Source organism: Sinohyriopsis cumingii, chromosome 17 (assembly GCF_028554795.1).
Source record: "Sinohyriopsis cumingii isolate HCF-2022 chromosome 17, ASM2855479v2, whole genome shotgun sequence".
Classification (NCBI taxonomy): Eukaryota; Metazoa; Mollusca; class Bivalvia; order Unionida; family Unionidae; genus Sinohyriopsis; species Sinohyriopsis cumingii.
Window position 1 is genome coordinate 42,571,566 of NC_142977.1, and position 20,525 is coordinate 42,592,090.

Sequence of the window (20,525 nt, forward strand, 5' to 3'; positions counted from 1 at the left end):
AGTTACAAGCAAGGTGTGAAAAACCTAACATCTGTTGCTCACAATTTTATGGAAATTGGCCTTCCTTTTTTCCTCTCAATTGACTTTTATAAGTTTCACCTGTCAATCACTTTATTAAGCTGCTTCTTTAACATCGCAATGGATACAGCTGTCCTAACCGTAGCTCTGACCTTAAGTCTTTAACTCCTGATTAACTGAGAGTACTGATCCATGTCCATCGATCAAAATTTGCTGTTTTCAACTTCGTCTCCAAATCCAATTTCCACATTTTGACCAAACTGAATATGATTCATACCGACATGGTTGTCTCTCAAGTTGATACAAATGATACTTATCCGTCATCAGATATTGCCGCCTATACTAAGAACAGAAATTCCTTTTTGAACGACTTGTTGTAAACAAAGCTGAACAAAAGGGACAAAATTGAAGGTAAGCACACTGACATGGAGGCTTTCTCAGATATGTATAAATGATCCCAAATCTGCCGTTGTTAAACATGGTGACCGAATTTGACCAAATTTGACAGAAACAAACATTTGGACAAATTATATGGATCTCCCATTCAATATAGCTGCTGTTAGAAGAAAAAGACGAAAAACAAAACAAAAAAAAATAACAACAACCCCCTAAAATAAATTATTTTTTCTAAAGCCCCTGAAGAGAATTCGAAAAAAGACAGAAGAAATTGACATAAATGATTTTCATTTATTTTACACGTGATTCTGATCCGAAATCAAATATGGCCTCCGTTTTTAAATATTGATAAATACTGGACAGCTTCTTTTCCAAAATCAGACTAAATTTTGCAGTAATCACCCTTGCATAATGTCCTTTCAAATATGTAAAAATGATTTTCTAAAATGAAAAATGGTTGCTGTTGCTAAAAGTAGAAATATACGTAAAAACATCTTCCTAAGAAAACTACTGGATCAAATTTGACCAAATAATATGTAAACACGTTGGCATTAATGCATTTTCACTTTATACAAATTTGAGAGAACATATCATAGCATGAAGTCTTTTCCGTCTTTTACAAATGATGTCCATCCACCTTCAAATATGGACTCCATTTCTATAAACAGCAACACTCGTACATGATATTACACCAAATAGCGCTCATTTGACAGAAATAATCACTGCATCAAGGTCATTCAGTATATTACGAATGATATTAATCTGCCATCAATTTAGTATGAAAATACCAAGAGAGAAACGTTGATTTACAGCCATTTCACAAAATGTAATCGACAGAATTGAAAGAAATATCTGAATAAATTATCATACTAACCAATATTTCAGCTGCTCTTATATTCAAATAATAGTCGCATGACATCTCATATTCGAATAATATTCACATGGCAGCTTGTAGGCTAACTTTGACCTTTTTGCTAGTTCTATTAATTAAAACTAAACTACAAAACACATACAGTGACTTGGTACATTGCGCATGTTGTCTGCTGCCTACAAGACACAAATGTTACAGAGCGTAATGTAGATTATTTCATGAGATTCACAAAGCATTTCAAGTATTCAACCCTCTTTCTTCCTCACTCCACGTTTAAATGCCCTGCTGGAAGCCACAGCAGCTCAGCTGGCACAGCGTCCGATTCGTACTACAAGGGTCGCGGGTTCGATCCACACCCAGGCCAGCCTAGATTTCTGTGTGTCTTTAGAAAAAGCACCAAGCTCCCATTTCCTCGTCATGGTGTAGCCAATAGTGTGTTTACAATGCCGTTAAAAATCAATGACTCCCCAACTAATCAGTACCGACCAGCTTAAGTATTATCAATACTTTGATTGCTATTGCTTTTGGAAAAGATAAAGAGAGTGAAACAACACTCTTCTCACGGCCCATACTCTTTCACAATATATCGCTGCTGTAAGGCTGGTTTGAACCCTGGGTATTCTAAGCCTTAGCCCCTCCTCTCTGCGCATTATTGCACGAGCATATAGACTGGACACAACCTTCTTTATCTGATAACAGAATGAAATCCGGACAGAAACAAGGTATCAACAACTAGACTTCCTAACGCGGTTCAGATGCGCTTCGTCATGATGTTATCGGTATAGTATGATGTCTTCTTCGTGCTACCTTGTACTGTCGTCAGTCCCGTGCTTCATCTGTGCATATTAAGAAATTCCCTTTACCATTTCCTTCTTTGTACTAGGCAAAATCTTCACATTGTGGATTAAATCCATGGTAGGTAAAAGATAGCAGAAAATACAATATAAACTGAGTGTGATGCAGCCAATGTGTGCGATTTTCTTCAGCTGGCTTTTTATTCCCAAATTTACAGGGCTGTGGCAGTGACATTATACTTTCAAATGGAGGTAGTCTGTGAAGAGCATAGGTGGCAACGCGTTCTTAACGTACTTGACTCTTTCCGATGCGAGGCGAATAAATTCAAGCATCTGAAAGAAATTCAGATATAACAAAGGTGATACTTCCCGAGTTGGTAAGTTTTTGTCTGATGAACATCCGGCTAAATGTGCAAAGAACAGAATCATTTTAAAAATGCTATGTGTTGAAAATAAATCTTGACGTTACAAAAATTAAGGAAATACACGCGCTTTTCATTTTTAATATTGTTCCTGCAATTTTACCTAAAGCTATTGCTTACGTTGCTGGTAGCGTTGACACGTCATTTAGTCCATTTGACTTCGGCGAAGTTATTATGATGTATTAAGAACCATGGTTTGAGAGAAGTTCAAAATGGCCATTATTTGCATCCGATATTTTTACTATCATGCGATAGAAAAGACCGAGAACGTTCCGATTGGACGAAACCGTGGTCACTTAGCTATATTTAAATAAAACTTATGCTGTATAGACGTTAAATTGGATCAAGTAATTTGTAGAGATACTAATTATGAAATTCCGAAACAACTAAGCTACATTATCGAGTGGTAACACTCGTTCCGTATGAAAGGTAAGGGTCACTTTGGTTTAATGTAACACTCGTTCCGTGTGAAAGGTAAGGGTCACAATGGTTTAATGTAACACTCGTTCCGTATGAAAGGCAAGGGTCACAATGGTTTAATGTAACACTCGTTCCGTATGAAAGGTAAGGGTCACAATGGTTTAATGTAACACGCGTTTGGTATGAAAGGTAAGAGTCACTTTGGTTTAATGTAACACTCGTTCCGTATGAAAGGTAAGAGTCACTTTGGTTTAATGTAACACTCGTTCCGTGTGAAAGGTAAGGGTCACTATGGTTTAATGTAACACTCGTTCGGTATGAAAGGTAAGGGTCATTATGGTTTAATGTAACACTCGGTCGGTATAAAAGATAAGGGTCACTATGGTTTAATTGTTTATGTATCTTTATTATATCTTTGTTGGTTCTATTAAGATTTAAAGCAACATAATGGATTGTAATGAAAATGTGAAAACTTAAACTCATAAACCATATGAGATTGTCTGTACACTGCAGTGGCGTCAACCATTCACACATATGGCCGCCTATGAAATTCTTTTTTACCTCGCGAAAAAAAAATGCATGTAAATTTTAATCACGGTATAAGCAGTGGGACTTGAGAAATCACGTGGAAGTAGACGGTTGTTATTATAGTGTCTCTGATGTGCTACATTGTTTTCATAAAAGATCCCATATCGTAAAGTTATATTTTTTGTTGTTGTAGGGTTTAACGCCATTTTTTAGCACACGATAGGCTATACATGGCGGCCAGTATTGATGGTGGAGGAAGAACCCGGTAAATTCCGTGAAAAAACCACCGACCCTCGAGAAGCTACTGGCAAGCTTTCTCACATACCCACATTGGCCGAATCCGAGACTCGAACCCACGTAGACAGAGGTGAGATGGCAGTGATCCGTAACGGAGAGCGCTTTAGACCACTCGGCCACTCGGGGCCCCGTAAAGTTATAACATAACTTGCCTAAATCAATATGCCAACATCAATGAAAAGGTGTTATATTAATGGTTATCTATTATCTGTACTGGCAGTCCTCCGCCAAAAACACCGCATTTGTGAAGTAAGACTTGCCCGTGATTTATTTGGAGTGATTTTCTCGAAAGACTGTATAGCTTCCTCCATCGTTTTCATAATTACCGTGATGATGTGTACCTTTAGACCTTGAATTGAAACTTCTTTAATCCTTCATGCGAATCACATCTGTAAGAATCACATCTGTAAGGTATATTAAAGCCATGTTCAAGCGAACTCACATCACGACCTCTGCAAGGCCTATGGAAGACGTGTTCAAATGAACGCAAACATCACCTCTGTAAGGCCTGTTGTAGTCGGGTTCAGAATAACTCACATCATTGCTTCTGAAATTTGGGGGTTAATAAGCTATTATCATATATAGGCTGTACACAATTCTCTTGGGGGAACATGTGTCAATAGCTTTAAATTATACCTCATCGACAGTTGGGGTTAGGGTTACATGGACGGTGGGGGTAGATCGACAATGTGGGGTAAAAGGGTTATTTTATCTCTGGGTATTGAATTAAATGTCAGTAGGTTATAATTTCTGCCATTATTTGACCATGTCTATTTTTACATATTCAGGTTTTGGCAGGAAATAGGTAGCTGCATAAGTAAACTAACGCCGGAAGAAGCAGCCGTACATATTATGGGATGCAAACTTGTTGATAACGATCAAGGGAGAAGAGTAGGTTTCAACTTTAATAACACTGTGTTTGTTACAGTGTCGTTTGTCGCTCAATCTATTTACCTAGCAGTCTGTGTATCGACATCTATCAGTCAGTTTGTCAGTTTGTTTTAAAATCTAATGATGCTATTCTGTTACAGTTTGTTTTTTTTCAGTAATTACAATAATGTTAATGTAAAGCTCTTGTTATAACACCAAAACGGTGCAATGGCATCATCCCAATGTCCTTAAAATACGATTGTTATAACACCAAAACGGTGCAATGGCATCATCCCAATGTCCTTAAAATACGATTGTTATGACACCAAAACGGTGCAATGGCATCATCCCAATGTCCTTAAAATACGATTGTTATAACACCAAAACGGTGCAATGGCAGCAGCCCAATGTCCTTAAAATACGATTGTTTGCGTTTGTTTACCACTTAAAGTAAGCGGTGAAATTGCAAGCACTCAGCGTAAGAGTTCTAGTTAGGCTCATCGTCTCATTCAAGTAGTCCTCACCACAGCCCACCCTGAGAAATTTCGCTAAGAACAGGTCTCTCGAAGTCATTCGAGACCATGCTTGAACAACACGGAATGAACAGTCCATATCAGGTAAACGCTCAAAAAGTATTTGATGTAAATGTCGGTAGAAAGTCGGAATACTGCAGGTTATACATCTTGTATTTACAGTATGTACTCGTTTATAAATATATTCTAACTGCAGAATGCACATGCCAAGATCTGCCATCACATAATGCACCGGCAAATCTAGGTTTATGCAGTTTGTTAAAAATAACAATTAAAAACAAAGTACATAAACGTGGATCTGCCAGCGTAATATACGACGGCAGATCGCGGTCTATGTAGTTTGCGGTTGTCTCGACTTATAAGCGATTATATACGGCATACACTAGCTTTATAATATTGTGCCAGGTAACATCTTGTAATCTTTTGTTAATATAAAGAACGGGACACCTGTATGCATAGATTCTGCACCCCAAAAAATAAGAATAAAAGAAAATAAAAGCAGAACAAAGGTGCTTAAATTAGATATCTCCTTTTTGGAACTTATATTTTCCCGTTAATTACTAATTTCTTTATTCTTTCTTTATTTATTAATTTCAGTTACTCCCTATAATTCAAAGGCACATACTTCCAAATATAGTAAAGGTGGAGTCGCCGTCAGAAGATACTAAACTTGGTAATACGTTTTTAAATTTAGCTATAGATGATGATGATGATGCTGATGATGATGATAGCTCAGCTCGTTTTTTGGTTTTAACTTTTGACGTTATAATCAAAACATACATTTTGCAAATGTGTGCACACTCCAGTCCTGATCGCTTTCTATGTCAATGCACAATAAATCTGAGTTAAGATTCCAATTACATCCTAGTGCAGGTCTATAGGACCTCCAATTTTTTAATTTGCATGTCTCCATGATGGGGATGATTTGGGTTTGAGAGTACATATCTTGACCTTGCTTCTGACGTGCATCCAATAGACTGTTGTTATCTCTGTATGGTTATTTTCACTTCCTTAACTTTAGAGATAATATTTAAAATGGTACTGATGTATGTGTATGTGTGTGTGTGCGTGCGCGCGTGTGTGTGTGTGAGTATATTTGTGTGTATGTGTGTGTGTGTGTGTGAGAGAGAGAGAGAGAGAGAGAGAGAGAGGTTTTTGTATTTGATATGTGCACTATTATAAATTAGTTATACCTAACATTGTTTAAATTCATTTATATATTTGCCAGGACATACATAATTAGTGTACTTTGTGCTCTCTCTCGAGTACTTTTCCATGGAACAAATAAGCAATGATTTTTCATCATCGTTCTATTCAGAACGCAACTGTCCTAACTGTGATAAAAACTAAATGCCAATCCAAGCAGCTAGAAGTCATGCAATGTATGTTAACTTTCTCTACTGTGTGAGAGTTGTTAAGCAAACTTTGGACAGTGCCTTCCCACATTAAAAAGTTCTCGAAGACCAGTGTTGCGGAATTATAAAAGAAAAACTTAGCATATGTTAGTATTGTGTGATTCAGTTGTAATAACAGAGGTTAGTTTTTTTTTTTAAAAAAAAAAGGTTTAAATAGCAAGAGTCCTTCCGAGTAATTAGCACGCATTTCCTCCATAAAACATTAACGTTATTACCAAAGTCTCGCACAAGCCTTCCCATCCCGTCCGTTATCATATAATGATGAATGAAAAATGGTCTATTTTGATGATGCTTTTTCTCAATTTAGTAACCATTACTATGGTAGACATAGGAACATGATACTTGCCACTTATACCTAAGAAATCACTGATAAATATTAGTTTGAACAGGGACTTATCAGGGTCACGTAGTTCAAAGGTGACAGGGTTTAAAGGTTTGATAATTCTTCTGACACCAATATATGGAAACCCGTGTACGTGCTTTTTCGTCATTTTATCTTTAATTTGGCAAAAATAGAATAAAAGAACAAATATCGTTTTATATTTCTTACATTTAACCCAACAGTTTTAAATTTAAGATAATTTTATTTCTATGTTCTCCTATTTTTAGGTTTTTTATAAGCAGGTACATTTCATACACAATACTGTCATAAGTCTTTCGATTTCACACACTGTACTGCCTCAAAACATAACTATGTACATTTCACACACTGTGCTGCCTCAAAACATAATTATGTACATTTCACACACTGTGCTGCCTCAAAACATAATTATGTACATTTCACACAATGTACTGCCTCAAGACATAATTATGTACATTTCACACAATGTACTGCCTCAAGACATAATTATGTACATTTCACACAATGTACTGCCTCAAGACATAATTATGTACATTTCACACACTGTAATGCCTCAAGACATAATTATGTACATTTCACACACTGTAATGCCTCAAGACATAATTATGTACATTTCACACACTGTACTGCCTCAAGACATAATTATGTACATTTCACACAATGTACTGCCTCAAGACATAATTATGTACATTTCACACACTGTAATGCCTCAAGACATAATTATGTACATTTCACGCACTGTACTGCCTCAAGACATAATTATGTACATTGTACATACAATACTGCATCAAGAATTTTAAAAAGAATTTTTTTTTTGAAAGCCATATTGAAAACCCACATACAAATGCAGAACAAAAAAAGAAAGAACCCAAACTTACCGATAATATTTTTTAATTTTGGAATATTTTAAAAGTTGATAAATGCACTTTTAGAAAATAGTAATGTTTACACAGTGTAAATTCTTTTCTGTTTCAAGGACACTCGACGTTAGTGAACTTTAAACATATCAAGTACGTTTCCCCATCGCACAGAAGCAGCGATTTTTCATCATCTCTCTACTTCAGACAACACAAAGTGTTTCTAGTTGTGATAAAAACTAAATGTCAGTGTAAGTAGTTGGAAGTTATGTAAATGTTAACGTCCTCCACAGTGTAAGAGTTTTAGAGCGAACGACTTTTGTTCAGTGACTTCCCCACATTCGATAGGACTGTAAACCCCCCGGAATGGGACCAGTAAGTGACACACACACACAAAGTGATTTGATTTCTTGATTTAAAAAAGAAGCAAAAAGAAAGATAACATAGTTTTGAAACCTCCTGAAACTATGAGTCATGGGCTGTGATAGATAGTCCATGGTATTGATACCTCCTGAAACCATGGCCCATGGATTATAATGGACTGCACATAATACTGATGCCTCCTGAAACCATGGCCCATGGACTATGATGGACATCGCATAGCTGATATATAATAGCCCACCCAGTCATTTATAGCTTCAAAAAGCATTGATTCTCTTCCTTCCAGTAGATATTGACGATTTATTTGGCTGTGTTAATGACAATATGTAGGACAAAACGTCGCAAAAAATTAACGAAAATAAGACAAAACCAGGCGCACAGATTACAGGTAGGCCGACATATTACTGGTAGGCCCACAGATTACAACAGGTAGGCCGACATATTACCGGTAGGCTCACAGATTACCGGAAGAATGACACGGGAGCACAGATTCTGATTCTATGTATGACAAATATATTACATATATACCTTTTGTACATGAAATTAAATGGGATCCCGCCTCAGCAAAAATAAAAAATAAACAAAAAATAAAAATAAAAAACATTTAAGAAAATAAATAGCTCAGTTTTGTCATGATTAATGTATACCATTGATGCACGTGTTGAGTTTTTCTGAAATGGTTGTCAAATTCTATAATTTTTTTGAAGGTGTCGAATAAGTCAAAAAATAAGAAACAAAAATCCGTTTCAGAAAAATTGAGCTGATGTGGATTCCAAGCAGACTTTAGTGCCCGTATCCACTCCTAACATTCTTTTTTCATATCATCATTCAGGTTTATTTAGCACCTTTCTTTTAGACCTATCAAACAAATAACATGACCCCTAGTTCAGATCTCTGGTTGTAGGACACTAAAATGAAACCATGTTATAACTACAAAGTTAAAAATCTAAGTATGTAAAGTGAATAATTTAAACGTATTTTATTTTACTAGGTGAAGGCATGATAGAATTGTACTTCCGGTATGACCGTTATATAATATGGCGGACACATCAGGATACCAGTATAACTGACATCGATTTCGAAGCCGAAGAACAGAAGAAAGAAGAGAGAGAAGAAGGGCCAGTCCGTTCATGGACCTCTTTAGCAGGCAATATGTCGGACGATGACTAATTTTAATTTCAAAAACTGAAAATCCTTCCTCGGCAATGGCTCTCTCAGCTGAGACTAATATTGGATAATTATTTATTTATTTCGAAACGATGGGAATGATGAGGATGATAGTAGCGGAGTCGTACTACTACTACTATTAATAATAATAAGAAGAAGAAGAAGAAGAATACTATTATTATTATTAATCTTGTTGTTGTCATTATTATTATTATTATTATTATCATTATTATTATTATTATCATTATTATTATTATTATTAATCTTGTTGTTGTCATTATTATTATTATTATTATTATTATTAATCTTGTTGTTGTCATTATTATTATTACAATTATTATTATTATCATTATTATTATTATCATTATTATTATTATTAATCTTGTTGTTGTCATTATTATTATTATTATTATTATTTGGTTCGTTTAATCTGTCTGTCCTTGCTAAATCAGCATTGTTTGAATTTTCTTTCTGCTAAGCGATGATGTGATACACATTTAAATATATATAAAAACAACATTATTCCATATAAGAAATTTGTACTGATGGTCTTCATAAACTAGTAAAGGCGGAATGTCGGTAGCGTTCATAGAGAAGATATATAATCAAATGCCGAGAGTGAACCTTCCTTAGCGAAACTTTCACTTAAGCTCAGTCGGAAATAGGTTGCTATCGACGAGGTTGCTATCGACGAGGTTGCCCCCTATTGGCATCTGATTACCAGACTGGCTAAATCTTATCCCCTGAAACAGTGATTGACAGGTAAAATTTCGGATATGATTGACCACCTATCAACTATTAATTTTAAATGACCGCGGCAAAAGGGGGTGGGGGTGAGTGGGACTAATTAACAGTCAGTTATGCACACCACGAGGCCAACCACTAAGTGTTAAGTTTTTCACACCGTGTCATTTTTAGATACATGTATATGCTGTCATACCTTTCTAAGCCCAGTTCTACAAGTTGGTTTTAAATTCAGGCTTTTGATCACGGCTAGTTTAAATAGTCGTTAAGCCGTGTCATCTGCGCGCTTTTGTTCTAGTTATTCGGTCACTTTTTCGTGACAAGCCCGACTTAATTAGCTCTATGGCAACGGGTCTGTTGTGAATTTAAACTCGGGAAGTTCCTCGGAAAAGCCAACCAAAGTCCATGCAAAGGGTGAGTTCACGTCCAGATTGGTCGTTGGGGAGGTATAAATCGATGTCTTTTAATGACACGAAACTAATCGATGATGATGATGATGATAATGATGATGATGATGATGATTTCGGAGTCCAAAAAGCTTTAAGCAAAGTTATGTACTAAACGATAAAAGTTATCCAGCAAATGCGGTTGTGACGTCTTTTAACTTATTACTAAGGACTCTGTGTGTGTGTGTGTGTGTCTATGTATGTATGTATGTATGTATGTATGTGTGTGTGTGTGTGTGCTAGAAGTTGTTTTCTAGAAAAGATTCCAGCCCCACAATAGTTTGACACAAAATAATCTTGCTCTGGATTATAAAATAATTGTATACATTATCTTAGTTGACAAAAAGTAATTTCTGACAAAAGAAATAAAATCGTGGTCCGATCATCACAATGGTCGGTCTTTTAATTCGTGCTGTGAAGATATTACTGCTTTCGGGGTCTTACTGGACAGTTGTTTTGGCCATTTTTTTTATCGGACTTAAATTTCAGAAAAGTGAATTAATTTCTAATTTAAAGATACAAATAAAAGTAACCAATGATTTTTGTGGAAAGCATCCCTATCAGATTTTAAATAAGATACGGTGTATGCAGAATATTAAAAATCTAAATTCAACGTATAGTTATCAATTAAAACTAGTCTCCGCGGGTTCCAGTCACGGATACGTGATAACATTTGGCAGTAGTTTTTCCCGGTTCTTCATCCATCAGTTTATACTTGCCGCCATGTATCGCCTATCCCATGCTGAAAAATGGCATTAAGCCAGACAGATTAAATGTGACGAGCGTTTTTAAAAGAGAATGTTGGCGTTTGTTTAATAGCATTTTGAATGATATTCCACAACATTGCTGCAGCATGTTTACAAGATGTTTTTGCACAGAGTTGTTTTGGATTTAGACCAATGAAAATTATAATACAAAATAGATCGCAGATTTTGTGAATGGATATTGGAAGCTAAAATTGGGAGATCATTTGCATATTTTGGAGCCATCTTATGAACGATTTATGTCAAAATAGCTTTAACGTATATTATAATTAAAAGGTAACCACTGTAAATTAAGGAATAAATGAGAGAATAAAGAATATTGTCGTATAATAATTTCAGAGGATTGGTTTTGCAATTTGATTATCGGATTAAGATTCGTAGCATTTTGTGTTGGGAGGACCGATGTACGTAAAAGATAAAACGTTAAGTTTAAGAAAATTCACTAATTATGTAAAAAATAACGTTATTTATATGATTCTGTAGCTTTCGTAGTGTTATCGGGATTGGGGTCCAATTCTCATATTTTCTTGCTTGCGGTGATGTGGACCTCCTGTGTCATTTTCACGCGAAAATCACATCTCCACGTATATCTGTGAATCGTTAGCGTACACAAAACATTAATTGTATATGGGCTATGTAAGGTTTTACATCTTTTTTTGTGTCCTTTTAGTGAGCTATACAAACACAAGTGTACATAGCCCATTCTATATTGTGAAATACATATTCATTTCAACCTTACGTAACTGTATGTATTTAATACTTTTGTAATTATAATTATATATATATACGTGTGTTCTGAGTTTAATGTTTTGTCCATAACTATATTTGCCTCGGTTTAAATTATTGCCCAAGACATATTTTTTTTTGGTCTATGTTTAACTGGTCGCCCAAGGCATATTTACATTAGCTACAGCTTAAATTATTGCCCTTAGCATGAATGTATATTTTATTGGCTTATTTACATATTACGCATTCGCAGGTAGAATTTCTGATTTGTCTTATCTCGCTATTAAAACAAATGAAACTTGCGTATTGGGTTATATATGAGCTTATATTTTTACATTGATTTTTAAATTGAAGGATATAAACTTTTTATGTTAACTCATGCAGGTATTCAGTATTTCAGCGATGTATTTTTATGCGTTATCTTGTGTTATACTCTGCATAGTTACATTATCAAGTGTTATACTATGTGTAGTTAGTTAAGTTATGTAGTGTTATACTCTGTATAATTACGTTATGAAGTGTTATACTATGTGTAGTTAAGTTCTGTAGTGTTATACTCTGTATAATTACGTTATCTAGCGTAAGGCTATGTGTAGTTAAGGTTATGTAGTGTTATACCCTGTATAATTACGTTATCAAGTGTTACACTATGTGTAGTTAAGTTATATAGTGTTATACTCTGTATAATTACGTTCTCAAGTGTTATACTATGTGTATTTAACTTATGTAGTGTTATATTCTGTATAATTACGTTATCAAGTGTTATACTATGTTTATTTAAGTTATGTAGTGTTATATTCTGTATAATTACGTCATCTAGTGTTATACTCTGTATAGTTACATTATATAGTGTTATACTCAATATGTTTATTACTGATATTGCACATACAGGGTCTGTCGCTTTCTCAGTTGAAGTATGTAGTAGACTCGATTGTAAATAGGATTAAACCAGTCACATGCTGTATGATAATGGCTGCAGTTTATAATTGTGTCGGATAATTAAATCTCTCTCAAGCACTCGTATCAAAATATCAATGACCTATCTTGTCTTAAAGATCCTGACGAAATCTTTCTCCATCACTCGTATGCATCTGTCAAGGACCAATCTTGCCTTACGAATCCTGATGAAATCTCTCTCCATCTCTCGTAAGCATATGTCAATGACCAATCTTGCCTTATTGATGATGATGAAATCTCTCTCCATCTCTCGTATGCATCTGTCAGTGACCAATCTTGCCTTATTGATCATGATGCAATCTCTTTCCATGACTCGTATGCATCTGTCAATGACCTATCTTGTCTTACTGAGCCTAATGAAATATCTCTCAATCGCTCGTAAGCATGTGTCGATGACCTATCTTGCTTTATGGATCATATTTTTATTGCATCTGGTGAAAATGAAGTTTTTGAATCACGAGCAATCAACGTTAACAAATATATCATTGACCACAAAAATACCCATTCGTTTCTTCAAACTGGATATGATTTTGTACCATCTTTAAAATTTAGTTTCCCTGTGCTTGCTTTGTTTAAATTTGTTAAATTGACAAATCAAATTGATTTGTCAAAGCATTTGGAAGGATTTATGGCCGTAAGGGAACCTACCACTGAAATTTCGTGTTGTTTGGAATATTTTCTTTCGAACCAGGATGTTTTTTATTTAAATAAATATATTTATACTGTTATTTTTGGTTTAAAACTAGCATACCTTCGTATCGGCTATTTATCAACACAAGAATATTTTTCTCTAAATCTGTTTAGGGGACGGAATCTTTTTTCTCCCTCAAACTCATATTCTCCATCTCTCGATCCGTCCCCAAACTTGAATAGTTTGTCTCAAAATAATGCTGCATTACGAATGCATTCACACAAAATTACAACGTTTTAATGATAAACCTTTTGTATGACTGTTTTATAAGGAAAGTCATTAGAACAAGACATCTTTTACGAATAATAAGCCGTTTGTACTAAAGTCAGCATGGCTAAATAATAAACTGAAAAAAATCGAATGAATAATCTAAAAGGCATTCAAGAGAAATATTCTACAATAATTTAAAAAATATGGAATTTAAAACCAATTTTCAAAAGCAATTGTGTAAACAAGTGTAAATATGAAAGATAATTATTATTTGTCTATCTGTCTACCTTTAACTAAAGAAAGATCAACTGGGTAACTTTGATTCACATTTAACGATAAGGAAAAAGCATGGTCATTGAACGAATATTTTTGTAATGTCTCCGATCTTGATAATGCTAACGTTGACATTGATGATGCTAATGTTCACGTCAACATGTTTAAACAGAAAATATCCAACTTACGTTGTTAATGCCGCTTTAGAAAAGGCACCTTGTCTGACGCAGTTTAATTCGATGAAATATCAAATCAGGGACAGTATGACCAGGTCATTCCTTTTCGCCATTCAGTAGAATCAAGATTTATGCCTAATATGAATGAGATTATAGGCAAATATTGACATCTTTTGCAGTCTTCTTTTAATATAAAGTATTAAAAATGCAGTCATACTTTGGCTTGTTAAAGAACTAGGAACCTCAAAGATTTCCTTGTTAGTTCTAAATTAAGACTGGCACCATTCATGAAGCGTTCGTCAACTGAATGTAACAGACCCAGACGGCCATTACCGAAAATACTCATTTCAGTAGCAGCAATACCAAGGTAACGTTCAGGATGCGTGTTGAAATTAACTGTGCAGCATTTAATGTTATATATTTGATAACTTGTAAAATGTCTGGCATACAATATGTTGGACAATCCCATGAAAACGCATGAGCAAAAATAGATTTGACATAATTAATTGTATACATTCATCTTTTTTAATCTTACGTAACCACATACATTAATGACATCTTCCATAGTTTAGACGATTTTCGTTTAAGTCAGTTGATATTGTTAAATCGGAAATGGATAATCTATTAAAAGAAACATATTGGATACTACAGTGTAGGGTCATATATAAAATTCATTAATAAGTTTATATTATTTTGTTAATTTCTTATTTCCATAGTGCTTTATTTGTAATGAAAATTGTCTAACTTATTACATTGAAACTGAGCGTTATAATTTTATTTACAATCTGCATAAAACTAATACTTATAGAAGTACAAAAATATTGAAGAATCTAAAAACGTATTACTTTTTCTTAGAGATTTATTTATCGTATACTTTTTTATCATCAATACTAAAATATAGTTTTTATATTTTAAATTTACGTGCATGAATTATGACAATATTGAAAACTGTGCATAAAATACATTTGATGGACCGTTTAGACACTGGCAGATACAAATAAAAAGTTATAAGTCTAAGATTATTTATAATCTTCATTGATTTATAAATGTTATATGTCATTGTGTTATAACTTTCAAGAAGAGAGATTTGTATCTTAATAATCAAATTTATGAATTCTATTTTATTACATAGTCGGTACACTTAACATAGGGTGTACGATTAAAAATGTTCGATATGTCAACATGTTAATATATCACTTTATATTAATCTGATTGGTTCAAATACTCTAAAGAAACACTTGTCAAAAGCTTTTGAGCTCCCGGTAAGCAGGAGATACCAACATAATGACTAAGATGAATTCTTATCAAATATGAAAGAACAAACTTAAGCAGTTCTAAAAATTGAAATAATTGCAAATAAGGGAATAAAGTTCAGTAATCTGATAAAAATATGGATGTGTAAAATAGTAAAATTTCTGGGCGAAATAGAAGTAGCAGATGAAATTGAATCCCTTTTTTCCAGTAAAGGGACTCCTATGTTAAGTGTAAATAGCAAGAAAATTAATGCCTTTTTTGCTAGTAAAGGTACTTCAATGTTAAGTGTAAATAACAAGGAAATTAATGCCTTTTTTGCTTGTAACGGTACTTATATATTAAGTGTAAATAGCAGAGAAATTAATGCATTTTTTTGCTAGTAAATGTACTTCTATGTTAAGTGTAAATAGCAAGGAAATTAATGCCTTTTTTGCCAGTAAAGGTACTTCAATGTTAAGTGTAAATAGCAAGGAAATTAATGCCTTTTTTTTTGCTTGTAACGGTACTTCTATGTTAAGTGTAAATAGCAAGGAAATTAATGCCTTTTTTGCTAGTAAAGGTACTTTTATGTTAAGTGTAAATAGCAAGGAAATCAATGCCTTTTTTGCCAGTAAAGGTACTTCAATGTTAAGTGTAAATAGCAAGGAAATGAATGCCTTTTTTGCCAGTAAAGGTACTTCAATGTTAAGTGTAAATAGCAAGGAAATTAATGCCTTTTTTGCTTGTAACGGTACTTCTATGTTAAGTGTAAATAGCAAGGAAATGAATGCCTTTTTTGCCAGTAAAGGTACTTCAATGTTAAGTGTAAATAGCAAGGAAATTAATGCCTTTTTTTTTGCTAGTAAAGGTACTTCAATGTTAGGTGTAAATAGCAAGGAAATTAATGCCTTTTTTGCTAGTAAAGGTACTTCAATGTTAAGTGTAAATAATGTTAATGTCAGTATCCTCGATGCTTTGGATGCAATAAAGCGCCAATTCGAAGCATTCTTAATACGGAGGTAGCTGTTATGTAATACAACGTATTATTGTCATTTAACAATGCATCATGCAGTACAAACCATTTTCGGGAAAAAGTAACATTGCTCTCCCCAAAATGATAGCATCTGAAGAAAGAAAAAAAAAATGAAAAAAGTGCTTAACTGTCCAGCATAGTGATATTAAATGGGCTGTTTGACAGCTTCATTTCTTGCTAGCTGCAAAGGTGAGCACATATCCAAGTAAAACTATAATGTTGACAATTTTAAGTTGTGTGATATAAGGTTACTGTTTTATTAAAACATTTACTAAATTTAAGACAAAGCAGGGCACTATGTCACATGCGACTTTGTCTATGCAGAAAGAATCTTTTTTTAGATGGACCTCTCTGGTTGGAAAACAATGTTTTACTATTGACTAATCCTTTTAGCACTGGATGGTTGAACCCGTACGTACAGTAGTTTGATCTTGGCAAAGGAAGGGGTATTTTGGCAATAGGGAATACGTATTTCGTCTTCTGATTGATATTCGTGGACTTAAAGGGCACATTGGCTGAAAAAGGCTGAAACCCTTCCATAATCTAATATCGATAGATGAACCATGTTACACGCCCTCTGATTGAAGGAACATTAAACATAATGTGCTATCACTGGCCACGTGCGAAAGCTCATTTTTATTCTGTTATGGGGGATTATTTTGCCAGTCTTCTGAGCCGTTCTCGCGTCAACCAACATGATGTGGGTTAGTGTCGAATAATCAACACATTTTGTTTGTTGTTGTTGGGTTTAACGCCATTTTACAGCACACGATAACCCCGGAAAGAGCCACCGACCCACAAGAAGCTACTGGTAAGCTTTCTCACATAACCACATTGGCTGAATCCGTGACTCGAACCCACGCAGACAGAGGTGAGATGGCAGTGATCCGTAACGGAGAGGGCTTTAGACCACTCGGCCACTCGGGGCCCCAATAATCAACACATATCTATGGTGCTATTTCACCCAGTGTATGTTCAGTGGAAGTGAGCGATCAACACAATTACGGACACCACCATATGGATAAGAATCTCTCTCGAAAGGCAAGACAACATCAAAGTGTTTGAATAAGGATGACTGGTGAGCAAAAGGTGGAGAAGAGGAGAAAGTTGAGAAGATTAGAAGTCGAGAGGTGAGGCAGTTGTTAACAAACCTGTACATATTTTACCTCTCCCACGGCCCTTTTAAGGTCCTATCGGGTTTCTATAAACATAATACTATTCAGTTTTGCCCCAAATTTCTGTTTTATGCTAAAGTATGTCTCTATTTGTTTGCCTACGTTAGTGTTCCAAAATCAAATTTTAAAATCTCAATGTGTAATAGTCTATTGGTGTTTATGTGTTTGTGTTCGTATGAGTGATCGTACCCTTCCTAATCCACCCCACCCCACGAGGCGTTAGGGGTATGTGTGATGGTATGGCAGTGAGATGGTCTGTGTGATAGATCATAAGTGTGTAAATGACCATCCCGTCAATCCCTTTTCCCTCCTTTAATTGTTTTATTAGGGTGTGTTGGATAATCAAGGCAGGTGCTGTATTTTCATTAGATGTGTTAGTGACCATTCCATCCTCTGGTTCGTAAGAGTAGATGTCTGAGTGCCATTGTTGGTATTTGATTGCCAGTGTGCGTGTTAGTGACCGTTCGCCCACTCTCTTTTCCTTCTCTGTTTCTATTTGTTAATGGAAGGGTGGGCGTTTATTTGAAGAGCATGCATGGGTCTGTCAGGATAAGTGTTAGTTCTCATTGTTGTACCTCCTGCTTTAATTCCTCTTACCAGGCCTGCCCTAGGGCAAGGCGAATGAGGCAACCGCCTTGGGCACCGCACATCCTTGGGCCGGACCTGCCCTTTACACATCAGTTTGTCTGTATGCTAATATGGTTGCGAGGTGGTATGGTTGTAGTGTCAGCCTGCCATTTAATTTACGTATAACCGCATTTCAGTCCAACCGTAACACTTGACTATACCTTTGTGCCGCCGACAAATAGTATAGCTGGCAAGGGTGTGAATATCGCATCACGTTGTTTGCAAGTGCAATGGCAGATCCTGGAACAGTCACGCATAATGTCCATAAGTATTTTCAGCCGTTTGTCATTAAATTTTTAGTATGCACTAAATCAACTAAAGCTAATTCAGACTGGGTAAGTGTCAACATAAAGTACTTAGATTTTATATAATGTACTATGCAGTGGCGTGGCAAGAATTTCTGACCCTTGTCCCCTCGCATCCCGCAAAATTTAGTTTTGGGGGTCCCTTCCAATAAGAGTTATTTCATGGAAAGTTTGGGCCCTCATTGGACGTTATGTACTATGCAGTTGAGTAGCTGAAAATTTTGCCGTTGCCACGCCACTGGTATTATGCCTCGTCAATAGGTAGCTCTGTTCTGGCGACATGTCATTTTCCATTGATACCATTAAGGTCATACTCCAAACTCAAATGAATATTTTAATATTAAATTCCCATTTGTCTCCGTACCAGCCCAATCCAATGCGGCCGAAAAGTATACTTTTCCATTTGTATCATAGTGACATGTTTTGTCCCCATACCGCCCCTCCCTCTTACCTCACCATGCTACTATCGCAGGATCCGTACTACACACATGCGCTTGCGTATGGAGGTGGTAACGGGAATAAAGCCGCCTTATTCATCCGATATTATATCTGACTGGAAGGGCATGGCTGATGGTGCTTTGATTGAATATTTGAATCAAATGACCATACACTGGACAGTCAGCAACGAGCTAGTCAAAATATTAGCTGTTAGAGGTCAGTGATGTTTTTTTCCAACTAAATGTTGGATGGACCTAGTGTCAAACTGTTGGATCTGTCGGAGGGGTGAATGGCCGCTAGCTTTTAGCTGACATTATAAGAGGATGGCCGCCATGACGTTGGGTCGCATGATCAAAGGGCAGATCCAAAATATTTGGCCCAGCCCAGCTACTTAAAAACTCACAGAAATTTAACAAGAAGCCTAATGTCTAAATGCTACTACTTCTGGCTAAGACTTTTTTCATGCCTCATTATGTCCCCCAAATCACTATACCAAATTTAAACCTAGTTGTCCACCAAATAAATTCAGCATATCCCCGAAAATGTGTAGAATATGGACGATTGTTTCGAGAAGAAAAAGAAAGAAAAAAAAAAGAAAGAAAAAAAAGAGGAGAAACAAGATTGTCAATCAAACATACCAACTTTTTATCTGGCTTATCATAACAAAACTACACAGCATTTTTAACGACTTGACGACACACATTGATCACTTTCAACGACTTGGAAACACACACAGACTGTACACTTTAACGACTTGGACGCACACGTTGAACACTCTTAACGACTCGACCACACACATTGGACACTTTTTAAGACTTGGCCACACACACTGAACAGTATTTAGAAACACACACAAAAAATGTACCGACGCTATTTACAAATAAACGTGAATGAAAGAAAGAAGCAAAACGGATAAGAATAAAACATTCACAACAGTGATTACACGATACAGTATGTAATTGTTTAAGACTTGTGTTAGCTTGTGATACTCAGTCTAGCTGGACCATACCTTGGATCATTCTCATTACTTAGGGTGTCGAGTTTTCTCCAACTGTTTATTCATGGCTCAAGAGAGAAAAAAACCTGTACCATGCAAACGCGATGTTCAAACGATCAGGACGTAGACTTGGGAAATAAACATGAGCGCATACATAGCATAGGAACAGAACAAAACCGAGGAAAGCAGAAAAGAACCGAACAGAAACGAACTTTTAGAAAATGAAGATCTTCTAAGGCTACACGCAGATGGCATATGAGCGTATAATCAATAGATATGCATATCACGAGTGACGCAGTTTTTGGAGAGACGGACAATCAACTCCGGTGGATGAATGAATGGATTGAAAATGGATGGATGGATGCAGGGGTGAAGATTCATGAACGGGCATATTGTTTAA

At 35.5% G+C, this 20,525-nt stretch overlaps 1 protein-coding gene across 1 annotated transcript in view; it reads left to right on the plus strand.

The window, feature by feature from the left end:
- LOC149778508 (uncharacterized) overlaps positions 1-9,713 on the plus strand; it is a 35,846-nt gene extending 26,133 nt beyond the window's left edge. Inside the window, exons 8-10 of the mRNA XM_089939391.1 lie at positions 4,535-4,637; positions 5,747-5,822; positions 9,155-9,713. Of these exons, the coding sequence (XP_089795517.1) occupies positions 4,535-4,637; positions 5,747-5,822; positions 9,155-9,333 (358 nt within the window). The 3' untranslated portion in view covers positions 9,334-9,713. The remainder of the gene's footprint in view (positions 1-4,534; positions 4,638-5,746; positions 5,823-9,154) is intronic.
- The last annotated feature ends 10,812 nt before the right edge of the window (positions 9,714-20,525 follow it).